We start from the raw sequence: 25484 nt of genomic DNA, 5'->3' as shown, positions 1-25484 counted from the left end.
GTTTGCTCTGCTGGTATTCAAGGCGAGAGGAGAGGCGAAGATTGATTTTCACCGCAGCCTTTCCTGCTCTCACCACAGGTCAGAGATAACTTGTCAACGCAGGTTTTGGGGCTGGTGTAAAATGCATCAAGGCTAAACTCTCTTGGGCATAGTGTAGGATAGGGAGTTTCATCTCTGCAAACACAAACCCTCTCATTATTGTTACCTTGTGCATGAGACAGATGTTTTATTCAACAAGTACCTGGGATGGAGAGATGTCCGAGCAGAACTGTTTTTGCATCTCTTCTCTGTAAGGTCATTTATCATCTTCACAAATAGAAACAAATGTACTTCAACTGTAAAATGTCCTTCACCGGATTTATGTTTTTCTGAAGCTATCAAAACAACTCTAAATGATGCTTATCAAACAAATGTATGTTACGTGTTTAAAAAGTACATCAGCCGATATATTGTTAATAAATTATGTTAAACTATCAAATATTACTGATATTACTATCATCCTCGAAAATCCAGACTATGGTGACTTCAGTTTTTATTTCCTGTACTATATCACAGTACAAGTATATGTTCCGATACTGTCTTTGCAATTACTTTTATGTTTTCTTTGATGAATACATAAAAGAGTTCCCCGTTTAATGCAGCCTGTCATTCATTGTTATCAGTTCATCTAAATACCAGCTCTTAACTTCATTAAGACACCTTTTCTGGTGGCAGAGACGATCTGCTAACCTGCTATGTCCCTGCCGCTGCACTCTGTCTTTAAAAGCTTCCCAAAGATTCAGATTACCTCAAGCTATTTTCACTAACACAGCACGGCCTATCATCAAAAAGCAGACCAAGACAGAGCCACTCATGCATACACCATTTTCCAGGAAATGACTGTGTCAAAGACTATGGTAATGTAACGTTTAATCAGTGTTGGTATGACATTTTAAACCAATCACATATACATTACCTTTGTTGGAATCTCTTTCAGAAATCAAAAACACCAAGAAATAATGCTAGTAAGGATGTTACAGTTCTGTGAATTTCTGAGCAGAATAGATAATGCAATCTGCTTAGAAATCTTCAGTCACTGACAGTCAAAAGGGAAATTGATGCCACTTATTACAAATATGCAGTACATTTATTTTTTTTATCAGCCGTTTTCCACAACACTTTGGATTAACGCAATTCGAAAGATGAACCATGACATCGTCAATTCCTATTAACATCTGTTGTATCCATCATTATATCTACAATCGCTAAATGTCAACCTTTCAAAAGCCAACATTTATAGTCTCATCCAGGGTTATCCTCCGTTAAAAAATAAGGTGAAACATGAAGGCACAGTTAGGGTTGGGTACCGAGAACCGGTTCCGGTTCGGAACCGGTTCCAACATTTCGATTCCAACGGCATCATTTAGAAATGTGAATTTCGGTTCCGCTTTTCGATTCCTGAGGAAATGTTTCTCGCCGCTCTCCGTAGCCTACTGCATGACTGCAGCGGGGCGGGACATTTCCTACAGTGTAACCTGAGACCAGAGCCGGCCCGTCGCACTGGCGTTATAGATGTTCGTCTAGGGCGCCAGATCTGTGGAGGCGCTGCGCTGCCAGCTCTGGGAGAAAAAAAAATGTTTTGACCGTTGGTGCTCATCCTAATTTTCGGCCTTGATGTAACAACATTCATAATTAAGTAAATGTAACACCCTTTTCACCCCGGCTACACGTTTCATTTGCCCTGTACGATGGGCGCTGCAAGTGATGAAAATGGGGGATGTTGGCTTATCTGGCAACCGCAGCTCACAGCCAGAGTGCGAGTGAGCTAGGGAGAAAGGGAGGGCGCTGTTGTTATTAGCATCTGGTGCTAGCTGCTCTGACGGATATAAGAAGAAGATGTTTCTACAATGATGTGGAGGGAGAGTCCTCTCCAGTCATACTGAGAGGCTGATAACTACAGCTCAGTGAGGTAAAGGACTCTGAGTGTTTAGATAGTTCACTTTAGTCTAAGTTATCTCAGTGGGTCTCAAACGTTTTGATCACAATTTATGTAAACACATATTTCCAAGTCACTCTTTTATAATTATTGGGATAAAACAGGTTTGAAATCATTCCAATGTATACTATAGGACAGTAAACCAGACACATCGTTTTAAACTGGAGAGATAAAAACATATGCATAAATAAAATAGTAAAATAAGATATGAATGAACAACAAAAATAAAATGCGTTACATGTAGGCTATTTGTTATTTAATTATTAAAATGTAAACCGATCTTCTTCATATGGGTGTTTAGAGTTGTACCCCCTAGATCTAGTCTCTAGTAATTCTGCGTGTGCACCAGATTGAAGCATTTTACTTCAAAATGTTCAAACCTTTCTTCCCGGTATGCCTGAGAAGGCAGATATGCTTGTTTTTCTCAACAAGAACTGTTTTTAAAAGTTGGACTGTTGCACTGTTGTAGCTTCAGTGGTTCTCAGGTTAAAGTTACATAGCAGTGAATATAAACAGACTGATTCATGTGAATATTACTTTAAACTAACCTGTGTACAAGTTTCTCGAATAAATGTAATTTTTTTGGTGGAAGAAGCATGTATCATTTTTTTACCCTGCCCCTCAAAGAATCGGAATCGAGAACCGTTAAGAACCGGAATCGAAAAGTAGAATCGGAATCGGAATCGTGGAAATTCAAACGATACCCAACCCTAGGCACAGTTTGTTTTGTCTTTGTTTGAAGCAAAGGCTGAAGATTTTTACTGAGATAAAGGATGTTGCATTTGTTCTTTACATGTCAGTTTATTGACACCGTTCTCACAGCCAAGGGAGATTATTAGGAACGATATATTATCGCTTGAAGGGAAAAACACATTTTTGTATCAATGCAGTGGTGCAGAAAGATACAGACTTAAAGGAGATCTTTTGACAACTAAGTGAAACTAAAGAAGGTACAAAAGAGAATGGGATTCGCCTGGCTGAAACAATGTAGGTAGGAGGATTTAACAAAGAAAGCATTTCTAAACAAATAACTAACAATGTCCCTCAGCTGTGGGAGCTAACGGAGCACAATGACTTGGATTGAATGTGCTGAATCTGCTACGGCTATCCAACAAATAGAGGTGATCCTAAATCATGTGCTTAAGGTTGCAGCTTGAGAGCCCAGGTGTCATGGATAATTCCTACTCAGATATCTATAGCCCACGCTATCTCACCACATTCTCTTCCCTCCTAGCTTAACTTCCCCTCTGTCAAACCAGCAAGCTGCCATCCTATTGATCCCGAACCTCAAAACGCCCACCCCCCTCCTCGGGCCCAGGCATAAGGGCAGTCACTAAACCTGTGGGCAAAGGGAAAGAGGACACTCCCCACTGAGTGCAATTGGGATTTGAGAAAGTTAAACACTTCTCAAGCACAAAATTTCAGCCTGGGCAGCAGAGAGGGGATTCTGTCCTCAGGCCTCCTGACGCTCACCTGATCAGAAGGTCAGCCCCATCCCCATAGTCCTTATGCCCATCGTGCTCTCTTGCAGCCTTCCAGTAGATTTGGAAGAGCTCAGCTTTCTCATTTACTTCAAACACTGCTGTCAACAGTTTTTGCTGCTGTCCTTGACTCTTAAAGGAAACCAGGTTCATATGTTGATAGTGACACACGGCAGGGGGTGAAAGGCAAGGGAAGAAGGGGGATATGAGGTCTTACAGTTAAACAAGGAACTTGGATGGACAAAGAATGATAAATACAAAGAAAAAAAATATTGAAGATTACCTTAAAACACTGAAATGGTATGCAGCGTTAGTCCCCTTTAGCCATTTGCTTTGGAGGAAGGTAGTATTTCTATATTTACTGATGTCGATCATAACAGTCAATACTTTCAGCAAAATTGTAAAGCATTGATTAATGTTTAAATAGCTATAATTGCCTCCTAGGTTTTTTTTGATGGATTACACCATACTTATTCTACAGTCACATTTCCTGACATGGAACAGGTTAGGATGAATTAATACCCCATAAATACTCCAACCAAACAGAAATATGCTTTGACTGGATCAGTGACTACATGGCGGATGCTTTCAAAGCATATGACCAAAACAAAAATCCTCATAAAATGTAAACAATGATGCTTTTAACATCTGATCCAAATAAAACGTAATGCATGTATCAATAATGCCACGCTAGCCAGCTAACCATAACACAGGTGAACATGACCTTTTATCATTACTTACAGCATTAATGCATAGAAGGTGTTGTAGGATTTGCTTGGCACAGATGCGAAGTATATTAAAGGAAGCTGTCATATCTGCATGTGCTAGTTGTTGTTTGTTGTTCTGTTGTTGAGTCGTGTTGTTCTAAACTTCACTCTCATTAGCGAGTACTTGTTCTGTACCCACGTTTGGCAGTTCTCATGTTACATCTTTGTTCTTCCATTCATACACATGAACAAATGTTACATTGTTTCAGGCACGTTCAGGACGCATAAAATGATCTCTTGAAAAAGCTTTGTTTACTAGCTTGGAACATTATCATACATCCGAGTTTGATGAATGTTGTGTATACATTGTCTAAATGTGAAAATAATGTCAATGTACAGTCAAATAACTTGAAGAAGGATATGTACTAAAGATGCAGCACTACTGGAGAGTTATGCCTTACAGGTTACACAAACAGATGGCAGGAGAGGACACAGTAATCATTCAATAGTCCCCCATTATACAGCACTACAGCACCCGGAGAAAGTACAGGACAAAACACAAATTGGTGAAACCACTTACTGGCCAAGTTAGTGGAAAAGTATTTCCAAATGCACTTTCCTCCTACTCTTGGAGTGGTTGTTTGTAACACAACTGTTAAACAGATGGGACTAGACAGGTCAACAGCAGGCTCCATGGAGATACTGTATACACAAACTGCCTACAAGTGATTTGTTGGTCCCCACATATAATCCTGAATCAACAGTTGAAAGGTTTCCATTGTAGCCGTTACACCAGTGCCCTTTTATCTATACAGACCTGTGGGTCTCCTGTAAAACAACCTGCAAGAGTGAAGGAGGGGTATTTAAAGCTGTATCACCACTACAAAAAGAGCTGCATGTTAACAAGAGCAAGACAAGCACATTACGTTCAAACAATGCTGCACTGCCTCCAATCCTGTGCTCTCTTTCACTCACTACATCCCACCCCCTCTGGGTTAGCAGACCTTCCTTCATGTTCAAAGATTATCTGTTAATCCAAAATGTGCAGGAGCATGAGACGGCAGGAAAAGGGGACCAATACTCTGGGGGGAGGGATGGGGGGATGCATGGCTTTATTTGTTTGTTGGCTTTCATATTAATCCATTGGAACACAGTGCATTTCACCCTCTTTTCTGGGCATGTATAAATGTTTTAGAGCCATTAAATGGAAGATGACATTTTCAATGGATAGCATGTAAAAGTATTAATTGTAAAGACCATTATTTGGTGTCCATGAGGCTGAATCAGCTTAGCCACTCCATTCCTCCATTTGCATACAAAATGCTTTATTTTGGCAATCAATGAAAGTGCTCCACTGTATGTGTGGCTTATCACATGCTTGCAGGAAATGGATTCCTTAGCCATCTCGTTAAATTCTGTTGATGCAGAACAATTTGAAACATGGCACAGGCAGCAATGACATTTAAAGATGCCGCGGCTTAATTATATTTTGCAAACATTTGGGCTGTTTGTCCTCGGGGATAAAGTGCCACCACTACAAAGTTAACTTGTTAATAATTCAAATGAATCTCGCTTTTTGTTGAGCACCAATCATTATCTCCTATTAGTGCTGGTTAAGGGCATTCAAGGTGCCTCAAACACACAGGGGAGACATGCTACTATTCAAACAATCCAGCACCAGGAACTTTGCTGCTCTTTTACCAACTACATATCTTTGGACTGATAGTACAAAACTAAAGGTTACTTACGTAACCCCAGTTGTCAGAGTAACATGAAGTGAGATGTCTCACTATGGGATGCGCCTCAACGCGTATGAAAACAGAAGCATCAATCTCATTACGACAATCCTGATTGGCTGGTGATCTTGACGTCAACGTCAGGGAATCCACCCACGCTTTAAGTAGCTTGTGCTACGACGCAGCGTCATTCAAAATAAGCACCTCTTCTCGCTTCGCCTTAGCAAGAAGGGCCGTCTGGTGAGACATCTCACTTCATGTGACTCTGAGGCCTGGGGTTACGTAAGTAACCTATAGTTCTCATTCATAACACTCCGTTCGATGTCTCACTATGACAGGGATCACCAACTACATTTGTCCAAGGGCCGAAATGTAACCAATAGACACTATCGCGGGCCAGCGATTTTTATATAGCCCAGAATTTTATAAATAGTATTCAGATTACTTTTGGAATACTTTCTTTTCCATAACAGATGGGTATGTTTTGGTGAACAGGAGACACTTATTTTACTGTTTTCATGGATTATCAAGAACTCAAACACAACATCTTGGTGTCATTCTGGACAGCTCTCTCATCTGCACCCCACATAAAAAACATCACCCTGACTGCATTCTTTGTACTGTCTTAAAATCTTTCCTTGGAATATGTTATGAATTGTAAGGTGTCCTTGGGTGCTTTGTAAGGCGCCCCTAAATAGAATGAATTATCATTATTATTTATTATCTGAAACGATGTAATAACTTTTAAAACTGTTTCCAGTCACTTGCCCCATGCATTCAGCAGCAGCAGGCCATTCACTTTGATTTCATCCCGTTATGAATGTCATCATTTCGACAATAAAGAAATGCTACATAGACGTTATCTTGCACATTTTATCTAACCATCTCCATTTCTAACTTTCAATATATTTTAAAAGAGATCTCTCTCTCTCATCTGCGTGCGGGGGCAGGGCCTCACAGACACGCTGCATCTCTCTCTCTCGCTCACAGACATGCTGCAGCGCTGTGCAGAGTGCACACAGTTCTGCCGGTAATGAATATTACATTTTGTGAGGACACTTTTCCACCAATAATTCCAATAAGTATTCCAAAATGTATTCACTTCAGGTTTACGAAAGTAACTGTAATCAGATTACTCGTTTTTCAAATGTAACGCCAGCTGAATACAGTTAGCCTACTTGATTTTTGTATTCTGATTACGTAACGCCGTTATGTATTCCGTTACAACCCAACCCTGCTTCTAGGCTACTGTCCCGCAGCTCCAGCCTCTCTGTTGGACTCTGTAGCAGCGGGGCTACTGCTGTGGTGCAGAGCGCATTAACCAGACTCTTCACAACGAAGGATCACTTCTTCTTCAGGGGAGGGAAAGTTTCGCAGTATGCAGTCTACTGTCCCGCAGCTGCTGCCTCTCTGTTGGACTCCGGTACTGCTGTTGGACTCCGGTACCTTACTCACGAGACGTTGTAAATAAAGAAATGGGTGGGGGGCGAACGCAGTAACCTCTTCGCCAACGCCAGTCACCCCCGTCGTGCTTGCCGGATGAGAATGTCTGGCGGGCCGGATGTGGCCCGCGGGCCGCCAGTTGGTGGTCACTGCACTATGGGATATTGAAACTCCCGTATTGCTAGACATGCTTATCTTGAAAATCACCAAAACAACCAGAACTTAACAGGTAGAACCCTGTCTCAACACGGGGCCCAGCACTGCGCGGGCCACACTTGGAGCAGAGACATCTAGCCTGTAAAAAAGGACAAAAGTGAGCGGCGAGGACCAGCTCACTGCTGCACAAATGTCCTGGATGGAAACACCCTTGAACAAAGCCCAGGATGTAGCCAGTCCACGAGGAGAATGAGCATGCAGGCCCGTTGGTGCCTGCAAACCCTGACTCGTATAAGCCAGAGCAATCGCTTCCACAATCCAGTGGGAGAGCCGTTGCCTGGTAACGGGCTTGCCCCTCTGAGGGTTAGCCCAGGATAGAAAGAGTTGGTCATTACCACGAAACTCTTTTGACCTGTCCATATAGATGCGTAAAGCACAAACACAGCAAATTATGCCGCTGTTCCTCAGAGGAACACAGCGGCGGAGGAAATGCCACAATGTCAATTGGGGTACATGAGCCAACCACCTTAGGTATAAAGGCAGGGTTGGGCTTCAGCAACACTCTCGTTTGCCCCGGTTCAAACTGAGTGCATGAAGGATGTACAGAGAGCGCATGAATGTCACTGACTCGCTTGGCAGATGCCAGAACCAGTAACAGCACTGTCTTCAGTGACAGGTGTTTCATGTCAGCTTCTTCCAGGGGTTCAAATGGAGGTCGAGTGAGCCCATCTAAAACCACTGCCAAGTCCCATAAGGGCACCAGTGACATGGATGTTGGCTAGCCGTCTTTCCCTCATAGCCCACATGGCATGCAGCAATAGCAGCCAGGTACACTTTGATCGTAGAGAAAGCTCTGTGTTTATCAATTAAGTCAAAGCCAGGGGTGGGAACGCGTACAGAAGGACCGGAGGCCAAACGTGCGCGAGCGCGTCCACGCCTAACGGTGCGTTTAAATCGCGCATTGAAAAGAACAGCTGACATTGAGCATTTTCTTTTGTTGCAAACAGATCTACCGCGGCTTGGCCGTAACGCACTCACAGCTGACTCACAATTATTGGATGTAGAGTCCAGTCTGCATATAGTGGTGCACCTCTGGACAGCAGATCCGCCCTGAGGTTCATCACTCCTGGTACGTGCGTCGCTCTCAGAGAGAGGAGACGTCCGCAGCTCCATAAGATCAGTTTGCGTGCCAGCATGTGTAACTGGAGAGAATGCAAACCCCCTTGGTGGTTTATATATGATATTGTGGTCGTGTTTTCTGTCCTCACGAGGACATGATGTCCTCTGAGAAAAGGCAGAAAGCATTTCAGGGTGAGGAACACCGCTAAAAGTTCCAGATAATGTATGTGTGACCGTTGGAGGTCTCTGCTCCTGAGACCCCTCACAGGTCGACCTTCGTATATAGCCCCCCAGCCCGTCAGACATGCGTCTGTGGTGACCACTTTCCGCAATAGGACAGCACCCATAGGCACGCCCCGTACTAGAAAAGTCGCCAAGTGCCATTACGCATTTCATAGTGACCATCACTCTCCGTGCGCCATGACGCGCGGGGAAGAGTACAGTCTGGGCTGGGGACAACATGCTCTATTCTGTGTTTATTACGAAACCCAGGTCGAGCAGGTATTTTACGAGGACATTCGTCGGCGTAATAGCCTCTTGCTCCGACTGTGCGAGAAGGAGCCAATCGTCCAGATAAGTTGCCAGGCGAATACCCTGTTGTCTTAACGGGGCTATCGCGGCTTCCGTACACCGTACAAACACTCGCGGGCTGAGAGACAGACCGAAGGGAAGTACTCTGTACTCGTAACAGACACCCTGAAAGGCGAACCTCAGATATTTCCTGTGTGGATAATATACTGGGATGTGGAAATACGCATCTTTCAGGTCGACTGATGTGAACCAGTCGTTTTGGCGCACGAGACGCAACAGAGATGTGTGAGTGAGCATTCTGAATTTGTATCTTTTGAGATATTTTTTCAGAGCTCTCAAATCTAGTATAGGCCGAATTCCGTTCCCTCCCCGTTTGGGAACGAGGAAATACTTGGAATAAAAGCCGCTCTGACTCTGTTCGGCGGGTATTATTGATATAGCCTTCTTTTCTAGTAGCGAGAAAATCTCTTGCTCTAGAATATGGGCCGTCTCTCCCCGGGCCTGTGAATACAGAATGCCCGAGATGTGAGGGGGGGTGACAGCGAATTGGAGCCTGTAGCCCTGTGTTACTGTCTTGAAAACCCAAGCAGAATCTGTGAGCATCCTCCACTTTTCGCTTCTCAAAGCGAGCGGAGATGTCACAGCTCTGTCGTCTGCCCTCAGTGTCTTTATTTGTTGTGTCATGGGGCCCTCTAGTGTCTGAACACGGTGGTACCCCAGGATGACAACCCAGGCCGACACTGCGCATGCGCGTGGCGGTGTTGCCTTCACAATCCCGTCTATTGTCCGCCTTTTGAGAGAGGCCGTAGCCGCTCTCAAAAGAGGGGCAGACGACAGACTGTTTATTGTTTTTATTTTCATTTTTTTTGACTGCGCCCTTGGCTTCAAGCCTGGAAACGACAGTGGAAAATGATTTATTAGGAAACAACAATGATGACATGTGTTTGTGTGACTTAAACAGGCAGCGGAACTTGCTGTCTTCGATGTTAAGTCCATTTCCCTGATGGCGCGAACTTGAGGATGACGTTCTGGCATCACTCGAGGCGGCGGGAAGATGGGGGCATGGTGGCACCCCGAAAACACATGAGCATCCAACACTGGAACGTGCTCCGGAGCTGGGGAACAGGGAACTTCCAGCTCCTTCGTCGAGGAGAGGAGAGGAGGCTGTCAGGCCGCCCGCTCCTTCTTCCTCGCCTGGTGGCTGAAAACCTTTGTCGGCTGCGCCTGAGCGGCCGCTGCCGGAACCGGAGATTTTCTTGGCCAGCTCCCCCTCGCCTCGTGCCTGGGCTGGGGACCCGGGACGGGCTGTGGTCTCTGCTGCTTCGGTATCTTGAACCGGGCAGGACGTGAGCCAGCTTAAGTGAAGGCCTGCCGCGGGACCATTGAAGGTGGCGGCTGGACCCTTCGGGGGAGACAGAGCTGGAGAGCCTCGTCTCCCTTCCTTTTTGACTCGCATCTCAGCTGCATCAAAGCTAGAGCGGAGCCAAATATGCCCTCGGGAACAATAGGCATGTCCAGAACATCCTCTTTTTCCCAGTCTGGAAGGTTCGTCAGGTTGAGCCATCTGGCTCTCTCCTGTACCACCATCATTCCCAGTGCTTTGCCCGTGGCTTGGACTGCACAGCGCTGCACACGGAGGCAAATGTCCGTGATCGCTGCGATCTCGTCAGGCGGTCAGCAGCGAGGAGACGTTGAGTGCCCTGGCGGACAAAGCTGCGGCTTTATAGGCCCGTTCGGTCATCGCTGACTGGAACCGGTCTGCCTTTGCCGGTAGCATGTGGTTCCTGCTCGGTGTCGAAGCCAGCCTCGGTTGGAGGTGGGCTGCCACCAGCGGTTCCATGGGCGGCATGCGGAGCAGGCCGAGCCTCTCCATACCGTCACAGTCCAGGGAGGAGGCACCATGGATTGGGGCCTTGCTGCTAAAATGGCGGTCTCTCCACGAGACCGACACCTCGTCCAGCATCTCTGGAAAGACTGGAAGGAGCTGCCTCTTCGTCCTCGCTGCTTGGGGCAAGTTCTTACCCTCGTAGCGAGATCTGGAGGTGTCCTTGGCCACTTCAGGCCATGGGATGTCCAGCCTGGACGCAGTGCGTTGACACACGGCCTGCAAGTCCATACTTAGGACGGGCGAAGCTGGTGTGCTCTCGCCCGGGGGAGCGGACATCGCTCCTGGCTTTGCAGCCTGAGCCGATGAAACGAAGATGTCATCTTCATCCGAGTCAGACAGGAGGAACTCAGAGGTATCCTCTTCGTCCTCCATATAGTCCAACTCCAGGACATCCTCGGCGGGTGGAACCATGGTGAGGTCCAGTTGGGAGCCCCAGCTTGACACAGCGCGGGGCTCCGCTCTCGCGGCTCTTGCCGCCACCAGGTCCCAGCCTGACACGGCGTGGGGCTCCGGTTCAGCGGCTGCCGCTGTTGTTGAGCCCCAGCCTGCCCCAGCCTGACACAGCGCGGGGCTCAATCTCTGCGGCGGACGCCACCATGTCTTGATTGCCGGCCGGCGAATCAGCGGACATGAGGGGGTCCCGTCCCGACAAGCTAGCTTGGTGTGCTAACCGTCGGCGGAGGCTCTTAATGGTGAAGCGGGTACAATGCCCGCACGAGCCGGGGTTATCGATAGCCTCCTGGGCGTATTCCAGCCCGAGGCAGGACGAGCAGACCTGGTGTGAGTCTGTGCCTGAGATCTTAAACCCGCAGCCGCATAGCCGAGCCTCCGAGTCCCTGACTCCTCTGGTTTGAGGGAGAGAAGGGTCCATCTTCGTTCGCCGGGGTGTCGGCGTGGAGTGGACACGCTAGTAACAGGTACGTTACTGAGAAAATCTAACCTTGCCGTTAGTCCGAAAGGAAAAAAGCGAAGGTGTAGATTTTATTCTTTAAAGAATATTAACTGGTGTGTTAATACCTTTTTTATCTCTGTCTCCTCTGGTGTGAGAGAGAAAAGAGAACGTCCTCGTTACCGTGGTGTCGGTGTGGAGGGAAGAAAAAGCTAGCAACAGGTATGTTACTAGCTTGAAGAAAAAAATCAAACCTTATTCCGACAGAAAGAAACGGCGAGGCAGATTACAATATTAACTGGTGTGTTAATATTGTTCAGTCTTCTTGCAAAGCAAAAAAGTAACCGGCAAGCGCCCGTCGACCGAATGTTAGTTTTAGGTTCAGTCTGTGGACCGTTAAGCTAGCCCGGTTACTGATAATTGGAGATGTGCTCTGAAGTGAGAAGAGGTTTTTGAATGACGCTGCGTCGTAGCGCAAGCTACTTAAAGGGTGGGTGGATTCCCTGACGTTGACGTCAAGATCACCAGCCTATCAGGATTGGCGTAATGAGATTGATGCTTCTGTTTGCATACGCGTTGAGGCGCATCCCATAGTGAGACATCGAACGGAGTGTTATGAATGAGAACAGGAATTTAGAAAGTGGCAAATAGGGCTATATAGGAATTAGCAAATGATCACCATTGCATGACATTTTATCGGCTGTTCATCAATTACCCAAGAAAATAATCAGCAGGTAAATCAATAATGAAAATAATCTAGTTGCAGCCTTAAATGTATAAACTGCAACCGCTAAAAATGTACATTCATAATTAACAATTGCAACTAACAGTTGAGCGCTAGCATCCCCATATTGCTAAAACTAAATATCTAGCTTTGTCTGTATACGTCACAAACAGAAAAACATGTTTTACATAAGCTGTAAATGTGCAATAATGAAAAGGGTATACAAGCTCCATGCAACAAGAAGGGTGTTTGTTTTGTTCATGATAGTCCATTAAAGCAACACAAATTTAAATTGCATCTCTTAGTAATAGTGTATGTCTTTCTTATACTGATAAATTAAAGTGTGCACAATGGAAGCCATACAACTAAAAGACAGTCAAGGTCTTGCCTATATTGTAAAGCATGTTTCGACTCCATTAATCCACCTCATTCACTTTTCACAGCTGTCTTTCTTCTACTGTATGAATACACAGGATTCAAATTGGTGACAGTGTGTCCTTCATGAAACTCAAAGCCAGGTGCGTCCCCATCAATATCATAAAAAAGAGGAAAAAATTAAACCTCAAAATATACACTGTAGGAGTGCATTGATTTAATATACTGCCATAAGCCCTTGCTCCTACACTCGACATGCAATTTGGAAATAAATTGACTGATTTGGATAGAGGCACGGGAAGGAGGGAAAAAAAACCTGGTCTGCTCCTATTGAGTAAGGTGACATTGCGCAACAAATCACTTGCATGAATAGAGAAAGAAAACGATTTCTATTTCTAAAAAGTAATTTTGTTTGGGGAAGGTGCGTTGATTGCCATATATGTGAATCTATTCCTCACTCGACTCTGGGAGCATGAACATGTTATAAAAGTCAATGTTATATTTTGCTGTTAGCATAATAATCAGAAAGGCCAGACTTTCATCCAAAGAAAAACAGAATCTCATTTATTCCAAGTACATAATAGAAGGCCAACTGCAAAAGCCTATCTCTTCTGTGCTTTGCACACTGCTGTGCAGGAGCAGAAATCGTTGACTTTTGCAGCAGCAGAGTCCATTGTGTTTTAATTGAGCCCAATGAAGAATAATTAAGTAATTAAAGGCTTGATAAGAGGGAGGCACAGTAAACAGATAAAAGACAAGTGAGGTTATTAACAGTATGGCACGCTGCAGTGAATTGGACATACCTCCAGTATGGCATCACTACGGAAGACAAAGCATCAAAGGCACCATCCAAACCGGGCCAACAGTCTGCATGTCATTTCTTAAAAAGCGCTTGTGGTTGTGAATATGCACACAAAATGTAATACTTCCCAGCTGGATTTTGGGAATGGGAGTGCACTGTGATATTTTCACCACTCTGACATTAGCGGGTTTATTTCTTGAGTAATTGCACAGCTTGATGTGTACTCAGGGGTTTCCATGAGAACGATGAAAGTCTTATTTCAACAATGCTGCAATTATGGGCAAATATGGGAATACATTTTGAGCCAGTTCACAGTTGAGTTGACTAGAATAATAGGAATAGAAAACAGAAACAGGGAGCAAGTTGAAAATGGCAATTCAAGTCTGAACAGTTTTTAAAACACCAGTATGTTACGAAAACAAATCCTTGCAAATAAAATCTCTAATACCCTCTATACTGCAGCACGTCCATATTACTTTGAAGTAGTTTATGGTGCCAACATTTCCCAAACATTGGTATCTGCTTTATTCAACATACAGCAGCCATAATCTCTGTTGGCATCATATGCTGGTTGGCAGTGATAATCTATAATCCATTCATCCAGAGAGGGTACACAAATGCATATTTGTTTCCTAGGATTAAAAGCTTATGGATGGTGTATGGCATGGCCAATAATGTTCATCCATGCCAGCTATGACAGAATATTCAGCTATATTGTAGATACAATGTTTGTTTAAGTCATAAGCATTTAAAATCAGTAAAAGCTAAAATGTTCCAATACTATCAGGATAGGAAAACCAAAAGTTCTGAAATTAAGATAAGTGATAAAACATTTGAAATAGTCACTTACCCCCAACCTACTGGTCTGGACCACAACGTACGTTGGCTGGAAAGGTTTTAAACATCCTTGAAAAATGTTTTATTAAATAAAGCCCTACATTGCTGAATAAATAAGACGCCAATCAGGACACTTATACAAATATTTCTTTAACCAAATCCCCTGCTATAGTTTTTGCGGTAGGAAATAAGTCTCAACTGAGCAACTTCCTAATCTGCTAGCTGCAGGAAGTGATTGTAAAATGACTTAAAACTAGACACATAGGTAAGCTCAAGGTAGGCCAACTGATGTTTAAGTATTGTTTAAGGTGCTAAATAGGGAAATCAGAGCATATCTATGATGGAGAGGTAGCCTTCACACAACTCTCAACATGGCAACAGCCGGGCCTGCAACAAGCAGCTAACAATGATAAAAAGCGCAAACAGTGCAAACAACAACAACAAAAACAACAACATCAACAACAAATAAAGCTGGCGTCGCTCTAAAATGCTCACCACTGAAAAAAACAAAAGAAAACTAAAGATCTTGAAGTAATAATCATTAAACATGAGTGAACATATTCAGACAGGGTATCCAGGACAGCCTACTCTAGAGGTTTGAAGTTGCAGATTAAACTGCGGTGCCACACAATAGATTAACCATATACCTACCTCCTTATTAACCATTTCATTATATAATGACTACTAACAGTGAAGCATTTATACCCTTAGTGACCAGCAAGTTGTTGCATGCAAGAAAGTGTTCAGTGTTTTCACTGGAGATTTTCTGCATTTTCACAACTATATACAACACTATTAGTCCAATTTGCATAGCTGTAGGACACATTGAGCCATCCACTTTGGAATGCTCATGATGACAGATAAATCCCTGTGGGTTTCAAGAATTGCATAATAAGTGAAGCTGCATATCATCTGCATAATCAAGAACACTGATGGGTGATCTATGCAATAGGTGGCCTAGAGATGACATATAATAATAATAATAATAATAATAATAATAATAATAATAAATGGAATTTATAAAGCTCCTTTCAAGATCGCTGTACATGGTGGACAGACAAAACAAAACAGACAATGAAATATAAATAAAGAACAGAATGGGGCCTAGATACGGCCCCTGGGGAACTCTAAAGAACATCCTACAGGGGAAGGACCTCAACATTAAGTGCTATTCTAAACCCCTAACCTAGCAAAGCAGATGTCATGTCTATAGTCAACCCAATGCTTAATGAGGATTGTGTGATTACAGTGCCAAACACCAAATGTATATCAAAATAAAATCTTTATTAGTCATTGTGTAGAGTAGAAATGGCATAATGTAACTTAAATTAGCATGTTGAAATTAAGACTGCCAAGACTGACTGAAACAATTATAATACTGTACATTAAAATATTGCGATTTGCCAATTATGCCATAACTTTGTAGGACAGGAGACATACACTAGAGCTCTTATAAATAAGTAATGCCATTAAGAAAAAACACAAACAAATAGTATCATAAATTACGACAACGACCCATATCATTGACATTATCCGCACTGGAAATTCTGATCCCTTTAAATGTTTAAAATTGAGGAAAAACATGTATGAAACAACTGTTTGAGTAGGTTAACCCAACGGATGTATCAACACAATTTAACACACAGAAATATGTATGGATGAATTCTAAAGCATGATTAAACTATACAACCTAAGCACAATGTTTTCAAATATATTCTGAAAGAAAAAAATATATAAATATAAAAATATGTTCCTATCAAAAAACTCTTAGTCAACTATGAGAGAGTATCCCTTCATGTCGCTCCACTTCTTTTCAGCCTTCATTAGCCCTTTAAAATGTGTGTCTTAATAATTTGTGTATCTGTATGTAAAATAGATTGTCCAATAGCTATTCACCATTTTGAAATAATTTCCAAACTTCTAAACTTGACATAAAAGGTTTGTGATTATTATAATGTTCCTCATATTCAGATGGTGAAGTGATGTCTTATTGAAGCTGACTGATATTGTAAAACATGAGCTGTATCATCTCTAGTGAGCTATAATTGTGGTGCAGATGGATATCGGAAAAATAAAACAACCACCAGATCCTCCTTAGTTACTACAATCTAAAAATGGTTTGACAATTCTATTAAACATGACATTGCTGTTGGGACTCAGAGTAGGAACTATCTGTCCTCCACAGACTGTACCTCTGTACCTGAGCCTGCACTGCCATCTGCTGCTCTTTAGTGTGAAACACACACCAGAGGGTTCACAGACTGGTGGGTCTGTTGCATTCAAGTGCTCATCGTAAAAAACGTATTTGTAAAAGCTAATTGTGTATTTAGGGCCATTGCTTGGGAATAATGAATGTATATTGTAGAAATCAGACAGCACAAAGCTAGTTTGTCTAATAGCAAAGAAACACTTGCACATCAGGGGCGAAATAGCAAATTAGGTTTTAACTAATTGACCCTCTTAATGTTACACAACAGTTGAGGATGCATGTATCCAGGTATGAACAACACATTGATCCAGTGCAGAGTCATGAAACTAAGCTACTGTAAGGTCAAGCTTAGTTTTAGCATTCCTAAAAAAATCATGGCTGAAAACAATAAAGACGATTTTTGCCAATCTCTCATTCCTTTGCCCTTAATGGCACACCGGGACATGACACCATGTCAATTACAATAATAAATATCAATTAGTAGGAATAACAGCGCCAACCCAGAGAATTTACCTGATCAATATAAAATTAGACGGACATGCCTGTATACAATTTGCATAATAACATCTGCCTGTGTTTTCTTTTCCTCTGAACAATCATAAAACAATGCACTTTCCAACTAATGCCATTACTGCCACTTTTATCTAACCAGAATTACAACTAGCAGAGAGCTTTCACAAGCATGCTCTGATCAGCCCGACAAACACTGCTCATTAAACCAGTCGTAACACATAGTAACCCAGCCAGCTGCCTTACCTTAGTTATGTCTCCTCCTTGTTATTTTGTTCAGCTTCAGCCTGTTGCAGCCATGATCCTATATCATGGCAAAACAATAAAAAAGTAAATACATTTTGAGACATAGAAGTTTTGATCCTATGGCTCCTCCTGGGGAAAACACACACACCCATTAAGCCAGATCTGTGTGTTAAAATGTGTGCACCAAATTTGTATAAAAAAACCACAAAGCTAAATCCAGCCAAGACTGCTTTGTCCATCATTTTGTTAAACACATTTTTATGTAAATTGTAATAATAATAATAATAATAATAATAATAATAAATGCGCTAGCTCAGTTGAAATCCTATCTGGGGATTTGTGGTCAATATTTCGAACAGCACTTGAAGGCAGCTGGTATAATCTGGTCTAATCTGGGTAGGAACGTCACCAGATGAGAGATCACATCTGTATACTCATACTTGCTCTCCTGTTTAACTGAATGCAAAACAAATGGCTTTTGTTTTGTGAGACACAATGTCTATAACTACTTGCCAGAAGGTTACTCTTATATCATGCTCTGTTCTCTGTATGTCTCTCTTTCTGCCTAGAATGCTTTTACCCAGAGCGAAAAAGGAGATGGGACGGCCTGAGGGTAAGCTTATCAGATCATCATCCATCCATCCTGCTCCATCTCCAATGTATTTATTTTACCGTTGCTGTTGTTGTTGTTGTTGTTGTTGTTGTTGCCAGCTGTTACTTTGACTATACAGAGTGCCAGGCCAAAGTCCTCATCATGTTTGCATTTATGTTACACAATGGATATGAAGAAGACAGAAAAACATATGTGTATGGACTACGTTTTGAAGAAATATATAAGCCTGATGTTTTTATGGGTGATTTATTTTTAATTCACAAAAGTCCATTGTATATATAAATACACACACAAGCACATGACCAAATATGTTTAGGGCTGCATTTTTTCAATAATAGCTGAAATGTGTACACTAACCTTTAAGTAGCTTAAAACACAGAAGTACATGATAAATGTAACTTGAGATGGAGGACGTGGACACTTAAATTAATCTAAAGGGCTATTCTATTCTCACTGCCCATATATTGTTACTTTGTACCTTTTAAAAAGTTCCAGTTATGATAAAAATGTTCAGAAGGAGGATTACAATTTGAGTTTTAACAGCTTTGGTCAGAGGCCTATAAATGAGTTCATTGTGCAGAGACTGGTTCAGTTAAAAGCAACATACTGAATGTCTGCCACTAATACATTCAAGCAGTGTTTTAGGCTCAAGTTTTTTTAATTGAAATATAATGTAGGCTACTAAAAATAATGATCAATAACCAACAATCGTCTAAAAAAAATCTGATCGACCATCAACATAAAAAAACTGTTCAAACACTAAAAAGCCTAAACAGTGACCAAACACTGACGCTGACCAGAAATTATCAATAAACACAGCTTTTATCCTGATCACCAAAAAACAGTAGTCTACCTTGTAGGGCTGTGCATCTTCACTGGTCTCACGATTCGATTCGATTACGATTATCCTGTCAACGATTCGATTCGGTTCGATATCCCGGTGCATCACGGTGCATCACGATTCATACCAATGCGTTGCATCTTCAATGTTCTATATTACTGCACATGGCTTATTTTCCATCAATGCATACATGCAGTAAATACATATGAACTCTCTTTTTATTATTTAGAAAGTGCTTCAGAAATCAATAACATAAATGTCTTGACATTAATTTATAAACCAAAATAAATGGATTGTATAGGTCTAGCCTCCGTGTGTGAAGTTGTTCCATCCTCAAAAACAAAAAGCTAATGCTCCTGCAGTCTAGCTGCAGCTTCTAGCCGCGGCCTTCTGTTAAGAAAGGACACTGAATGTCCTGAATGAGGCATCACACACAGGACTTGAGTCTGAACACAGCAGACAACAGGAGGATTTACAACAGCATATACAAACTAAAATAGTGCATGTGGGTGCACACTCACATTCTCTGTCTTACTGTTGCATACATCCCATGAATGTATGAGATTAAATTAGCTTCATTATATCTCAGTGATTAAGTGAATAATAAAGTTTCTATCGGGTCACTATCAGCATGTCACTCATTATTTTCAGGGAGGGGGCGGGGCTTGGAGGAACGGAGAGGAGACGGTGATCGCGGAAGCTTTTTTCCTCCTGCCTTCACAATCTTTACACACGTATATATCGTCTGAAAATTGCTAGAGGACATTCATACTCTGCAATCCAAGACTTAATTAAATCCACCAAAAACCTGACATGATTGTAACGTGATTATTTTTGAAAAACATAAATCCCTGTGTGTCTGAGCCGCAGCGACATGGAGTGATTCAGAGCGGGTCCTTCTGCTGTGGGTTCTGGACTGGTGTTCTTGTGTTGGTGGATAAAGCAGACTGCTCTGTGTTGCTGTGTTGCTGTCCCACTGTCACGTATGTTCCCTGATCTCTGCGTCACCGACCGATTTGATATTAAAGTGACAGAAAAAACGTTATAGTAAAGCCGCGGCCGGAAAATCAGGAAGCAACGTTACTACTCTATAACCGATTATCTTCTGTCACTGCATCGAGACCGAATCGTCCACGTCCGCATCGCAATGCATCGTAGAAACGATTATTTTCAACACCCCTACTACCTTGTGTGTCCAGGGATAGGTCTTTCCTCTCTTCAGCAACATCTTGTTCTTCAAGGTTAAGAAAATAATGACTGAATATTAATGTTTTGAATGTAATTTATTTGATGTCTATGGTAATTACATTTTCAGAATTGCTGATAGTGACCGCATGGTAGCGTCCACACAACGTTTGACTAACAGCAAATTGCGCATTTTGACTTGAGATTCTGGAGTTACGCGCGTTAGTTTGAGCTCTTTGTTCGTGTGTAATTTCAAATGTATACCGCCACAATTTTCACACGCTACACACGCATCTCTTCACGGCAGTAACCTGCTTATTTGCGGCCAAGACGGTCAGCCTGTTTATGAGGGTTTGATTCCAATTGGTTGACACGACTGACGATCATAAAGGACGGCATTTGATTGGTGCAACAGGGCGGCAAAAATGAATGAACAGAAAATATTAGGTATTTGTTAGATACTCATTCGTCTAACATTCGTCTAACAAGACTGCTTTGTCCATCATTGTGTTAAACACATTTTTATGTGCACAAGCACAAGCTTATTGCACTATGTATATACATAGTGCAATAAGCTTGTGCAATAATTCTTTCATGCTAAATGAAGCTCTGTTGGATATCACTAGATCCTGTTACAGCATAATAGAAGTACATAACGATTGATGTGTACATTAGCATAATTACTAGCTAGCTGCTAACTGCATAATAACAAGCCATTACCATGCTGTGATGAACGCACGGTGCTGTTACGTGTACGCAAATAGACGTGCTTGGTGTGAACGAGCATGTTGGTTAAAGTTGCGCATGCGCTATGAGCGCACATACGGGTACTTCTCAGGCATGCCGGGTAATCTGTGACGTTTCACTCTCTCAAAAGTTGGGCCATTTTATCATCATGCGCTAATGAGCAACTCTCATAGGAATGAATGAGGCCCCGCCTCCCACGCTGTATCCAGTTCTTATTATACATCCATGGTCTGCCTGCAGACCTCCACTCTCAGGACAGTTCCGGTGCAGACCTCCAGGTTGCGTTCCAATAGTCCATTTAGCTTAGGAACCTTCCTAACCAAGTGAAATGACCCGGAAGTACGTCAGTGGCAGCCATGTTAAGTGCCGTTCCAATTCTCCAAATGAAAGGAAAGAAGGTTTCAAACTTCCTTTATAACCTCCTTTAGCTTTGGAACCACTGGACCTCCCTTGACGAAAGGAGAGGAGAAAATGCTGCCCCACAATGCATTGCAACCGCAGCATTTTCCGTCACTCAACAGTCGGCCGTTCACGGAAATCACCGATTATGACCGAGAAATTATATCATGAACGTTACGGTGCTTATTAAGCATTTTAAAACGTATGTGGTAAGTTGCCAAAGTGCTTTGTTTTGAACGTTCATCAGTATTATAATCAAAACATTCAAGACACGTCCATCTCTTCACCAAAATACATAAGTGGAAACAACATATCCCAGCCTCGCAGCCGCCAGAAAGGAAGCAGTTTTGCTACTTCTGTTGAAGCTGTCAATCGTGGAACTGCACCTGAAAAGCAAAAGGAGAATAGCCTACCATATAGGCCAAGAAGGATATCTTGTCTGCTGTGTGAAGAGGATCACAAGTTGGAGATGTGCTACAAAATCGAGAGGATGATGCACACAGAGAAAATTAGTTTTCTGAAAGAAAAGGGTGCTTGTTTTGGTTGTTTAGCTGTTGGACACATGAGTAAGGACTGCCGCAGCCGCCTGTACTGCCAAGTGTGTGATTTAAAACATCCCACTATCCTCCACATCCATTCACCGAGAAAGGAAGTCTCATCAGAGGACATACAGCACGAAACATCAACAGAGGATCACAAAGTTTCTACCAAAACATGTGGCCATATTGGGGCTGGAGGACAGGAGTGTGCCTTGCCCATTGTGCCCATTCAGATCAAGGCTACAAAAGGCAGCACAGTGATACACACTTATGCCTTCCTAGATCCTGGTAGCACGGCCACCTTTTGCTCAGAGCGACTGATGAGGGAGCTTAAGATGACAGGAAGAAAATCCAAATTCCTGTTGAGAACAATGAATCAGGAAAAGCTTGTGGGTAGTCACATCATTTCTGGGTTGGAGGTGGCTGCACTCAACAGTAACAATTACTATGAGCTACCTGATGTGTTCACACAAACTGTAATGCCTGTGACTCGTGACAACATTCCAAAACAGGAAGAGTTAAGTGCATGGCCCCACTTAAACTCTGTGAAACTTCCTGTCATTAACGCTGACGTGGAGCTGCTAATTGGAGCTAATGTCTCAAAACTCATGGAACCATGGGAGGTGGTGAACAGCAATGATGATGGACCTTATGCTGTCAGAACCCTGCTAGGGTGGGTTGTCAATGGACTGCTGAGAGGAGACCGCCAAATTGTAAACAGCTGTCCCACCATTGCAGTCAATCACATATCATTAACCAGCTTGGAGGAACTGCTGGTAAAGCAATACAACCACGACTTCAATGAGAGATCAGTTGACGAAAAGCCAGAAATGTCCAGAGAAGATGTTAAGTTTTTGGAAATCATGAAAAGTTCCGCCAACCTCACTGATGGACCTTACAGTCTGAAACTACCTTTCAGAGAAGAGAAAGTTTCAATGCCAAACAATCGTCATGTTGCTGAGCAAAGGGCTCTGTGTCTTCAAAGGAAAGTCAAGAAAAATGCAACATTTAACGAGGAGTATGTCAACTTTCTGGGCGATGTCATACAAAAGGGCTATGCAGAAAGAGTGCCTGAACAGCAACTGGAAGACACATAGGTCAAAGGTGAGGCGATAGTGAACGCCATCATCGTCAAGGATGGACAGACTACAACAAACCACATGATAACCTACTTCTCATCATGGACAAGGCTGAAAACATCCGTTGCATGGCTTCTGCAGGTTAAAAGGACGTTGCAGATGTTGAGTAAAAAACGAAAGGATATACAGGCATCTGCGTTAAGCAATGCACTTGATATGACTCACCATAAGAACACAGTTGAAAAGGAGATGCAAAGATTCAGAGCCACACTGGGCGGTCAAACCTTGTCCATGGATGATATTGACACAGCAGAGAGAGCCATCATTCAATTCTGTCAAATGGAAAGGTTTAATGACGAAATCACTTCGTTTTCTGGAGTGAGCAAACAGAGTCACATTTATAAACTTGATCCAGTGATAGACAATGGCCTTTTAAGAGTGGGAGGAAGGCTCAGCAAATCAGCAATGCCTAATGACGTGAAACACCCAGTCATTCTCTCTAAAGATCAACACATCTCCACTCTCATCTTACGCCACATTCACGAACAGCTTGGACATTGTGGAAGAAATCATCTGCTTTCTAGACTTCGGCAGAAGTATTGGATCACCAACAGCAATGCTTCTGCCAGGAAGATTATTTCTTCCTGCACTGTCTGTAGGCGTGATCGCGGAAAGCTGGGCGAACAAAAGATGGCAGATTTGCCAAAAGACAGACTTCAGCCTCACCTTCCACCATTCACGAATGTGGGTGTAGACTATTTTGGCCCATTTTGAGGTGAAAGTAGGCCGCAGCCTCTGCAAACGGTACGGGGTTATCTTCACTTGCATGGCCAGCCATGCAGTGCATCTGGAAATTGCCTACTCATTAGACACCAGCTCTTGCATAAATGCCATACGAAGATTCATTTCTAGAAGAGGCCAAGTTTCATGCATCAGATCAGATAACGGAACCAACTTTGTGGGAGCAGAACGCGAACTGAGAGAAGCTCTGTGTGCTCTGGATCAGAAGAAAATTCAAAGTTCACTACTTCAGTCAGGAGTTAAGTGGAGCTTTAATACTCCTGCTGCATCACATCATGGAGGAGTATGGGAGAGGATCATTCGTATGGTCAGAAAGGAAAACCTGCTCTACCTCCTGGACTGTTTGAGAGAGGCGACCTGTACACCAAACAACGTTGGAGGCAAGGTCAGTTCCTGGCAGATCTCTTTTGGCGCAGATGGATCCGGGAGTACTTACCACTGTTACAGGAACGTCAACGGTGGAAAAAGGAGAAGAGGAGTTTCGTCACAGGAGACATCGTCATCATTGCAGACTCTACTGCTCCCCATGGATCTTGGTTGCTAGGGAAAATACTGCAGACCTTTCCTGACACACATGGACTGGTGCGGTCTGTTAAAGTCCAGACAAAATACAGTATACTGGAACGACCAGTCACCAAGATCTGTCTTCTCCAGGAAGCTGAATGAATAACTGACATAGATCCCTATGTTCGGATTACTTTTTCCTTTTTTTTTGGGACCCTTTTTGACTGACAGTATGGACTGAGACACTCTCGTGCTCTTTATTAATAATTGACTCCACTAGTGTTTTGGTGTAATTGTCACTTTATTATACAGTCACAATTAGGGGCCGGTGTGTTGGAGCCAATTTGTGTGTGTGTGTATGTGTGTGTGTGAACGCGTCATCTAATCTGCGCACCTGGGAGCACGGGAGGTAATCAAGCTATATGTGGGCACAGGTGATCAGTGGGGATGAGAGGTTAGAGAGGAAGCCACACGTTTTTCAACCGTGTTGACCGTGTGCGTGATTGTGATATGTTAACCAAGATTTTAGATGGGCCTAAAAGAACCTTTTAACATTTTATAAAGAAATAAAGCATTACAAATTACGTCATGGTGGACCTCATCCTTCACCACAACACGCGTTGGGAACTCTGGCTGCTAACCTCCATGAGTGGCTTTTTTTTGATGAGCGATCGCCGCTACAGGAAGTTTGAAACCTCCTTTCCTATCATTCTCATCATTCTAGAGAATTCGAACGGCACTTATCATGGCTGCCACTGAGGGACTTCCGGGTCATTTCACTCCTTTAGGAAGGTTCCTAAGCTAAATGGACTATTCGACTTCAGCCAAGCAAGACCTGCGCAGACCTGCGCAGTTGCGATCAACGTCTTGCTAGTGCGTTGCATGATGGTTAGTCATTTTGTCCGACTTGCTCTGGAGGCTCGCCCACATGAGACTTTGAAATCTCCCGGGACAAAGACGCCCGCAGGCTTGAGAGCGAGGCGAGTTGGCGCAGTTGCTCTCCACGAGCTGCGGAAGCGAAATGCTTGATGGGAAACGGCTCGCTGGTATCTCGAGCTGAGCGCTCATTGGTGGTTTTTACCACGTGCTGATGAAACTCTCCAATTGGCTCGGCAAAAGTTTGTTGTTGTTTTGTGTCAGTTTTACGT

At 43.1% G+C, this 25484-nt stretch overlaps 1 protein-coding gene across 1 annotated transcript in view; it reads left to right on the top strand.

Moving 5' to 3' along the window:
- The first annotated feature begins 1616 nt into the window (after positions 1-1616).
- The window catches only part of ric3a (RIC3 acetylcholine receptor chaperone a), a 38090-nt gene continuing 14222 nt past the window's right edge, over positions 1617-25484 (top strand). Inside the window, exons 1-2 of the mRNA XM_071202687.1 lie at positions 1617-1948; positions 18198-18241. Of these exons, the coding sequence (XP_071058788.1) occupies positions 18199-18241 (43 nt within the window). The 5' untranslated portion in view covers positions 1617-1948; position 18198. The remainder of the gene's footprint in view (positions 1949-18197; positions 18242-25484) is intronic.

The sequence above is a fragment of the Pseudochaenichthys georgianus genome, chromosome 3 (assembly GCF_902827115.2).
Source record: "Pseudochaenichthys georgianus chromosome 3, fPseGeo1.2, whole genome shotgun sequence".
Lineage (NCBI taxonomy): Eukaryota > Metazoa > Chordata > Actinopteri > Perciformes > Channichthyidae > Pseudochaenichthys > Pseudochaenichthys georgianus.
The sequence above is the reverse complement of the archived record's forward strand: the minus strand, read 5'-3'. Positions and strand labels throughout refer to the sequence as shown.